At 34.5% G+C, this 8994-nt stretch overlaps 1 protein-coding gene across 3 annotated transcripts; it reads left to right on the forward strand.

Moving 5' to 3' along the window:
• The first annotated feature begins 274 nt into the window (after positions 1-274).
• Positions 275-7924, forward strand: HMGN5 (high mobility group nucleosome binding domain 5). Of its 3 annotated transcripts, XM_033201708.1 has the most exons (6): positions 276-428; positions 2172-2201; positions 3227-3256; positions 3514-3567; positions 5640-5777; positions 6749-7924. In XM_033201708.1, the coding sequence occupies exons 1-6, from the start codon at positions 414-416 to the stop codon at positions 6779-6781; spliced, it is 300 nt and encodes a 99-aa protein (XP_033057599.1). In that variant the 5' UTR covers positions 276-413; the 3' UTR covers positions 6782-7924. The 3 variants fall into 3 exon arrangements, with proteins under 3 accessions (XP_033057601.1, XP_033057600.1, XP_033057599.1); XM_033201710.1 differs by lacking the exon at positions 3514-3567 and having other exon boundaries at positions 275-428; positions 6749-6803; XM_033201709.1 differs by lacking the exon at positions 2172-2201 and having other exon boundaries at positions 275-428; positions 6749-6803.
• Positions 7925-8994: the final 1070 nt, after the last annotated feature.

Genomic DNA, 8994 nt, shown 5'->3' on the forward strand with positions numbered 1-8994 from the left:
ACAGCTCTGGCTTTCCTGTCGTTCTTATTCCTGATCACTTAGCCCTTGCTAAGTTCGCGTGCTCCTCCACTACACCAGCGGTTAGAGCCGACAGGGAACGAGGGCTTCGGGCAAGTTCGCGGGCCACACCCCTCAAAGCCGGCTGCCTCTCTTTATTGGCCTGAGAGCCTGTCACTCCAATGTGGCTCCCACTCCGGTTAACCATTCACGTAGTTTGGTTGCGTCTTGGCGTGTTTAATGTTGCCAATAACGAGGGATTTTTTTTTTTTTTTTTTTTTTTTTTTTTTTAGAGGAGAGTACAGGTCGTGCTGCAATTAGTTCATTGAAAACTCATTTGCTCTTGGAGCAGTCAGGCAGTGACTGCCTTCGGCTTTTTTCCTGCTGACTAAGATCTCCTATAGAGAGCTACAACAATGCCCAAAAGAAAGGTAAGTGAGATGGAAAGACAGACGGGGAATTAGCTGCTGAGTTACCTATTTCCTAATAGGAAGAATTTATTTATTTGTTTGTTTGTTTGTTTGTTTGTTTTAAAGCTTTTTGGCTTCTTCCATTTTGTGATGTAATGAAACGGAAAGAGGGAGAAGGGCAAAGAGCTGTCGGTGTAAGGTTTAGGATGGTGTTGCATGCAACTGGTAGTTCACTTTTGGAGTGTTTTGTTTAAGAGGAGAATCTCTTGAAAGGTGTCTCCATGCTGAATTACAAACAGCCATAGCGCTGTGCTGTCGCTTCCTACCCCAACCCCCTTCCTCCGCTTACCCTATTGGAGAACACTTCTCCCAACCACACTTCAGTACCTCCTCTGCCACCGGCTTTTCTTGGGGAACCGTCCCGTCTGCGGAACGAAAGCTATGTCTTTCTCCTGTTTGCCTTTGTCTTCCGTTTTCTTTTTTCTTTTTTTTTTTTTTTCTTCCCTCCTCCACTTCTTGTCAGGCCAGATGGCTATGCAATGGTAATCCTGTGCCATTAGGCGGCGCAGACTTCAAACTGTCCTAGAGAACAGAGATTCACCGCTGTAATTAAAAACTTCAGGGGTGAGAAAGCTGGACCTTCCCTAGCTCTTTAGCTAAAGATGGGAAGATTATAAGGAAACAGCGTCGGATAAACTTGCCGATGTTGGGGTAGCATGAATTTGTTGACTTTAGTAATGCAAAATTGATCTGAGCCGTTCGAACTCCACAGGTCTTCTGCAAACCCTCACTTCACAATTCCTGGCTCCTTTCAGACAGGAAACAAGTTCACGCTCGGCGTTTTTTTTGTTTGTTTGTTTGTTTCTTAGTCCCCTAGAAGTGAAATCGAACGCTGTTTCATTGCTTGGTAAAACCGTAAAACACTGTGCTAACTTAAGACATTATGATTGTTTCTGGATTATTCCTATAAACAAGCCCACCTTCCTTATTCCTAAAACATAGAAATAATACTGAAATTCCTCCGTGCTCTGTGATTGTATGAATCGTGCAATAGCTTAATAATTCTCAGCTAAAGGGCTGCTCAGATATGGAAAGCAACTGTTTCTAATCACCATCCCCCCTTCCTGAGATTCCCGCCACTGTGCTTTTCTATACTTGTGCAGTAGGTCTTACTGTTTTGCAGAGCTGACAGCAACCTTAAAGCAGGTAGTGGCGGGAAGTTTTAAAATCGGCGGCCAGTGTCTTAGAATAAAGCATTGACTTTGTAGCAAAGAGGTCTACCCCACAAAACACTGTGGGGGCTGTAATTCTTGCATGCAAATCTTGGAAAGAATAGTCCAGAGTCAGAGGAGAGGTTAAGATAGGTACAATTGCATGGCAAGCATAAGGCAAGAAAGGGAAATTGCATGAAGCTCCGCCTTCATTTGACCCACTCCCACATTTTTGGCTTTTACATTATCTAAAGCAGGTGGATTTCAAAATTACAAAGGTTTACTTTCAGGAGATGCAATTTACACAAAAGGATGAAATTAACTATCAATTGTGTAAAAGTATGTCTTGTGCATGCAGTTGCATCGTGGCGCACATTAGTAAAACAGCAGTATGTAGAATGGTTCCTAAGAAACAACACGTGTCTACTTGAGCAGGAACCCAGGAGAAAGTAATAAGCAATTATATTGAAATTTGTAATCCGCAGGCAGTGTTTTCTGATTTATGTGTTTATATCAATGACCTTATTTCTGTGTGGTTTTCTCCTCTGTGTAGGCTGCAGGTCAAGGTGATATGAGGCAGGAGGTGAGTTTCTTTAGTCTTAGCATCTATTAGGAAAAACCACTCGTTTTATAAACTTGACACACATAAGCAGCTAAAAAAATAGATGCTGGTTGGTATATTTGTACAATATGAGTACCAATATGGTATGCCAGTGAGTCTCAAAAATACATATCTGAATTTCGGAAGATAGGACTTTTTAAAATTGCCATTCAAAATAAAGAAAAGGCTTTTGCACTTTTTTAAAATAGAAATGATGGTAAGGAAATATTCTTGACAATAGAGATGTGCTAATATTTTATTTGGGTGTTTTGTGGGTTAGACTATCATTTTGGTGTGTGTACTTTACAGGCTTACATGTTGCTTATTTTAGAAAGTTGAGGCTCTAAATGTTCACGTATGTGAAACATTTCTTAACGTACTATATAGTTTTTGTTGTTGTATTCAATATATATTGTTCTAACTCTTAGAGTATGCCACCTTCTGTGTGTCCTACAAAGCAAGAATCATTGTTGTGTGACAATTATATTAAAGAAACCTCTCAGTTTACCTTTATGGCCTTAAAAATGTTTTGGTCAATGCATATTATTAATTTTAATCTAATTAATGCACAATAAAAATATACTGAGTGTGAAAAAGTGTATATATAGTAAGTATTAAAAACTGCAAGCTTCTTGGAATTTAAGACCTTATTGTGCTTGTTCAGATGTAGAGAGAACTTCTTCCTTTTAAGCAAAATAATTGCTTTGTCATTTGGCAAGAAAAGGCTATATTTTCATTTCTAAATGTGCTCCTTGTTACTAGCTACTGTGTTAATTTAGCCTAGCCACTTAAGCTTAACTTGGGACTTTTCCTTTAGTATATAAAGTATTCAGAGGAAGGAAAAATCAAAACTTATATTTCTCTTGTATTTTCTAACCAAATTCACAATTGCTTCCTTAATGACAATATTTATGTATTGTTACACCAAATATTTTGACCTCAGTAAAAATAATTATAGCTTTTTGTATCCATAATTCACTTAAAAGATTTTTGTTTTTAACTTATAGCCAAAGAGAAGATCTGCCAGATTGTCTGCTGTAAGTAATCTTTTCAAAAAGCAGCCCATGTATTATGAAATGTCATTTTAAAATTTAGGGAATCCTAAAAAATTCAATACATGATTTATTTTTAAAGTTTTAAGAAAAATTTTTACACCAAGGAAATGTGTTTTTTTTTTTTTTTTTTTTTTCTAATGCTCATTTATTTTAATTCAGAGGTTGGATTTCCTTTTTAACGTTCTTTCTTCAAATGTGATTTTTTTCCTTTTCTTTTCCTTTCCCACAACTTGATGCAGATGCTTGTACCCTTTACACCAGAGGTAACGCCCAAAAGAACATCAAGTTCAAGGGTAAATATTCAACTTAGAATATTGAAATAAATTTGCTTTTTTAAAAAAAATAATTTTTGAAATGGCATACAGCTGATCATTTTACCTTGCTTATATTTTGTTCTGTTAGTAATATATTATATTCTTTCATATGATACATGTACACCCCTTGGGTGGGGAATATTTGCTCCTGTTTTATGATTGTCCACAGTGTTTTGACATTTTCATTCGGTAGAGACAAAACAATTTCAGTTGGATAGGCCCATTAAATGTACATGCCTTTGCTATCATATAGTGACAATACTGTTTCCCTGGGAAAACAAAAGGTGAAAACAGTAGTAACCCCAAAGTTGTGCTTTGTAATAAAAGTATTAACTAACATTGATAATATTTTACAGTTGGCAAAGTATATATAAGATTATATATAATTATTTACATAATATATATGTGAGATGTATTTGCATATGTTAATTTCAAATGGAAGCAGTTGATTTTGTATAGACTTATATACTCTGGTGTTGTGGCTAAAGGCATGTAGAAATAGGTACAATCTCAATATTTAGTTTACTGTTAATTGCTTAATACATAAGAATATTGGTTGAATTCCTGAAATCATAAAAGGTTAAAGCTATGAGAAACATTAGAGAGCATCTAATCCTATCACTTTGTAGTTGAAGAAAATATAACTGTCATCATGCTCATAAATGAAATCCTTTGTTAAAAAATATTGCTAAACTTAGGGCAATTGAAGTTTTAGTAAATAATCGATATATTTAATGGTGACAAAAGAAGGTGTTTTTTCTGCATTTTACTTTTCAAATCCACTATTATGTCAGGTTAAATATTCAACTTTTAAGTTTTTAAAACAGTAAATACAGTGTATTTTCTTTTAAAAGGAAAGTAAGTCCAGACGTGGTGGCTCACGCCTGTAATCTGAGTACTTTGGAAGGTCAAGGTAGACAGATTGCTTGAACACAGGAGTTTGAGACCAGCCTGGGCAACATAGTGAATCACCGTCACCACAGAAAATACAAAAGTTAGCTGGGCATGCCTGTAGTCCCAGCAGCTTGGGAGGCTGTTGTGGGAGGATTGCTTGAGCCTGGGAAGAGGAGGATGCATTGAGCAAAGATTGCCTCACTCCAGCCTGGGCGACAGAGGGAGTTCCTGTCTCAAAAAAAAAGAGAAAAGAAGAAAAGAAAAGAAAAGAACAGGGCTAGACTAAAACATATACTATGTAACCATAGACTTTACCCTCCTTGGCTGTTTCTCATGTGTTAAAAGAGTAATAACTTATATCTATAAGTTACAGTTTCTAAAGCTTTTTTTTTATGTGTTTTCTCATTTTCTCCTGATAACATCCCTGTGAGGTGGGTGGTATTAGTCTCTTTTTATATTTGAAAATAACAGCCTCAAAGATACTTATGCCCTTGCTCAAGATCACATCACATAAGTGGCAGATCTAGAATTCAAACACAGGTTTTCTGGCCCCTCAATCCAGTGGTCTTTCTATTACATACACAGGTAGGCAAAAATTTTTCTTGGTAAAGTCGTCATGAATCAGGGCATTCCAAACTTGTAGATACAAAGATTGAAACACTTACATCACCATAAGGTCTTTTAAAAATATATCTAAATTGATGTTCTCACTAACAGCATTTCTCTTAATTATTACCAGTGGAGGCTTAACAATCAACAAAACCCTGTTCCTTATTAATTAGACTTGACGAAAATAAACTGACCCTCTCTGGTCAGAGGGAACTAATTGATCAGTCTAACTTGATGCCAGCAGTTTGTCCTTGGCAGCAACTAGTCAGCATTCTAACTGGTTGCCTCTCATCTATATCACTCAACTTAAAAGAAAATTATTTTATTTGTATCAAGGGAACATTGTGCATTTTTAATGCTGTTTTAGGCTTACAATGAAACTTACAATGAAGGTATTATATGATAATTTTATTGATATCAGGTTTATATGTGATACTTTAAAGCGTTTGCATAAATTATTACAATAGCTGGTAAAATAATTGTGACCATTTAATCAACACAGCAGTTGAACTGTATATTTACTTTTATTGTTTTATATTGCTTGGCAGAAAATGAAGACAAAAAGTGATATGATGGAAGAAAACATAGATAAAAGTGCCCAAGCAGTTGCTGAAACCAAGCAAGAAGCAGTTGTTGAAGAAGACTACAATGAAAATGCTAAAAATGGAGAAGCCAAAATTACAGAGGTATCTTCTAATGTTAACAGTTTTATCTATTGAAAGTTTAACAATGAGTACAACTGAAAGAAATCCTATTTGCCTTTTAGTTTACAAGTTGGAAAAAATTAAGTGAGCCGTGGTTCAATAGTATAATGGTATCTAAGGGGAAAATAAAATTAACTTAAGATATGAGGATTTTGAGGGACCAGTAGTGCAAGCATGGCTTAGCATTGCTGCTACTAGAACAATGCCATGATTATGACTTAGTACTAACATAACCACCTTCTTATTAAATACAAGCCAATCTTTATTCATTTTATCAGCACACAGGCTATTTGTAAATCCCTTTTCCAGCATTTATGACTCTTTTATTTCCTCTGTAGATGGCAAAGCAAATCATTATATAAATGTTTTTAACCTTATTTTGCATATTTAATGCATACAGCATTTTTAGGTATTGTAATAAAACACTGAAAATGGGATGTAGTCACCAAATCTATAAACCAAACGTATGCAAATATGGAAAATCTTTTGTAAGTTATCTTATAATATCTGGTATAGTACTTTTCAAGTAATTTTTACATAAAAAACAAATATCATTATATAGAAACAAAATATGTTATTTTTCCAAGGACTATATTTTGTTTACATGCATAGTCCTCATTAAGAATTGCTGATATAGAATAAATACATGTCATCCTTTAAGTATTTACTTTGTGATTCATATCTGAAATGAAAATTATTTGTAAGTGTTTCTGTATTTATTGTTTCAAATATCTATTTGTAGATATTTCTGTGGACATATTTTAGTTAATCTCATTTCTTAGAATGTTTTCTCATAATGTGATATTTAGCAGGCTTCTTTCACAGGAAAATTACTTTCTTTAAAAGAAGTATTAGTCTTTCTGTGAAATAGATGTAATCCAGTGTAAATATTTAGGGGAAATGGTTCTAAATTTACTAACAGAATCTTGTTTTTTTTTTCACCATGCATACAGGCGCCAGCTTCTGAAAAGAAATTGTGGAAGTAAAAGAAGAAAATACTGAAGATGCCACAGAAAAGGGAGGAGAAAAGAAAGAAGCAGTGGCAGCAGAAGTAAAAAATGAAAAAGAAGATCAGAAAGAAGATGAAGAAGATCAAAACAAAGAAGAGAAAGGGGAAGCTGGAAAAGAAGACAAGGATGAAAAAGGGAAAGAAGATGGAAAAGAGGATAAAAATGGAAATGAGAAAGGAAAAGATGGAAAAGAGGAAGATGCAAAAGAGAAAGAAGATGGAAAAAAAGGTGAAGACGGAAAAGGAAATGGAGAAGATGGAAAAGAGAAAGGAGAAGGTGAAAAAGAGGAAGAAGATAGAAAAGAAACAGGAGATGGAAAAGCAAATGAAGATGGAAAAGAGAAGGGAGATAAAAAGGAGGAGAAAGATGTAAAAGTCAAAGAAGATGAAAAAGAGAGAGAAGATGGAAAAGAAGATGAAGGTGGAAATGAGGAAGAAGCTGGAAAAGAGAAAGAAGATGAAAAAGAAGGAGAAGGAAAAGAGAAAGATGAGATCAAAGAAGAAGATGGAAAAATAGAGGAGCCGCAGAGTATTGTTTAAAACTGCCCTATATAGTTTCATAATTTGTTAACGTGTACCTTCATGTTGTAAAGTTAATAGAGATAAATATTTTTATCAAAAATTTTATAAACACAGTCTTTCTTTAGCATTGATTTAATTTCAGAACATCTTCATATTGATTATTAGCCATAAAGTTTCTAACATGAAACATTATCTATAAATTTTGTGATTATAGTAGTGGAATATATAGAAAAAAATATGCTTTCAACTTTGCGAGTGAATTTCGTGTTGTGTAAGTTATGTGTCAAATCTTTGAATTTTAATTTTACTGTTTTATATATGTGATAATTTCATAAAGTGAGGGATCCCCAAAAAAGAGTTGCATCCAACGTTCTTGTTCTCTAGGATGCTTTTATAAAGAAGGTGAACTATTTTCATGTAATGCTAAGAGTTAAACTTATCTTTCCCAAATATAACTTTATTATTAGCTTGGGAAAAATGAAATTATATTCTCATTTTTAAAATAAATACATATGTTTATTTCAGAAGGGCAGTTTTGATTATATGTGAATGCACAAATTTTACTGGATTTATCTTAATAAAAAGACTCTGACAATGATTGTGTTTTGTTATATCTTCAAAAATGTGGCTAGTGAAATATTATGCTTAATTTTTTTCTATTGTGGTTTTCATGAAAATATTTAAATATTCACTGACATAAAATTAATATAACATAAAATTCACCATTTTAATTATAATAAAAATAATAAAGTATGTAATTCAGTGGTTGTCAGTATAGTCACAATGTTGTGTCCACTGTTTAATTCCAGAGCATTTTTATCACCCAAATCAGAAACAAAGCACCAGTTAGCAGTCTCTCCCCATTTTCCCCCAACTTATCCCCCACCTTCCATCCCTTGGCAACTGCTAATCTGCCTTTTGTCTCTATGGATTTGTCTATTCTGAACATTTAATATCAATGTAATCACACAATATGTGTGTGGCCTTTGGTGTCTGGCTTCTTTAACTTAGCAAAACGTTTTCAGGTCAATCCACGTTCTAATTTGTATCATTACAGCAGGTCTCAATTTTGTTCAATGCTGTTTGATTGTAATGTTGATGAGAAAATAGATTCCCAGCCGGGGCCACTGTTTGTGGAGTTGGCAAGTTCTTGCTATGTCTTCATGAGTTTTCTGCAGGTATTTCAGTTTCCTCGTCCACCCCAAAGAAGTGCTTAGGTTAATTAGCATGCCTAATGATCCCAGTATGAGTGTGTGTGTGTGTGTGTGTGTGTGTGTGTGTTCCCTGTGATGGACTGGAGTCCTGTCTAGGATAGGTTCCCGCTTTGCCTTCTGAGCTGCTGAAATAGGCTGCAGCGATCCACTACTGTAAACTGGAATAAGCATGTAAATAATTATCTTATTCTTATTAGTTGTTCTTAATTGTATGAATAGCTTATATTTATTTCAGTGTTTAACATTAGAAGTATTTTAGCCTTTATTTAGAAGTTTGGTGATGCTGTGACCAGAAATATTTGGTAGGAACTTAACTCTTATCTATTTCAATTAGCCTATTGATAAAATTGGTTTCCTTATGTGTCGCTTAACTTAAAATTACGGTTTCTAAAAACCTGTCAACGATGTTAAGTGAGGACTTACTGTACTTTATTTGTTGTAATGGCTGAATAAT

The sequence above is a fragment of the Trachypithecus francoisi genome, unplaced genomic scaffold (assembly GCF_009764315.1).
Source record: "Trachypithecus francoisi isolate TF-2019V2 unplaced genomic scaffold, Tfra_2.0 Lachesis_group6, whole genome shotgun sequence".
NCBI lineage: Eukaryota > Metazoa > Chordata > Mammalia > Primates > Cercopithecidae > Trachypithecus > Trachypithecus francoisi.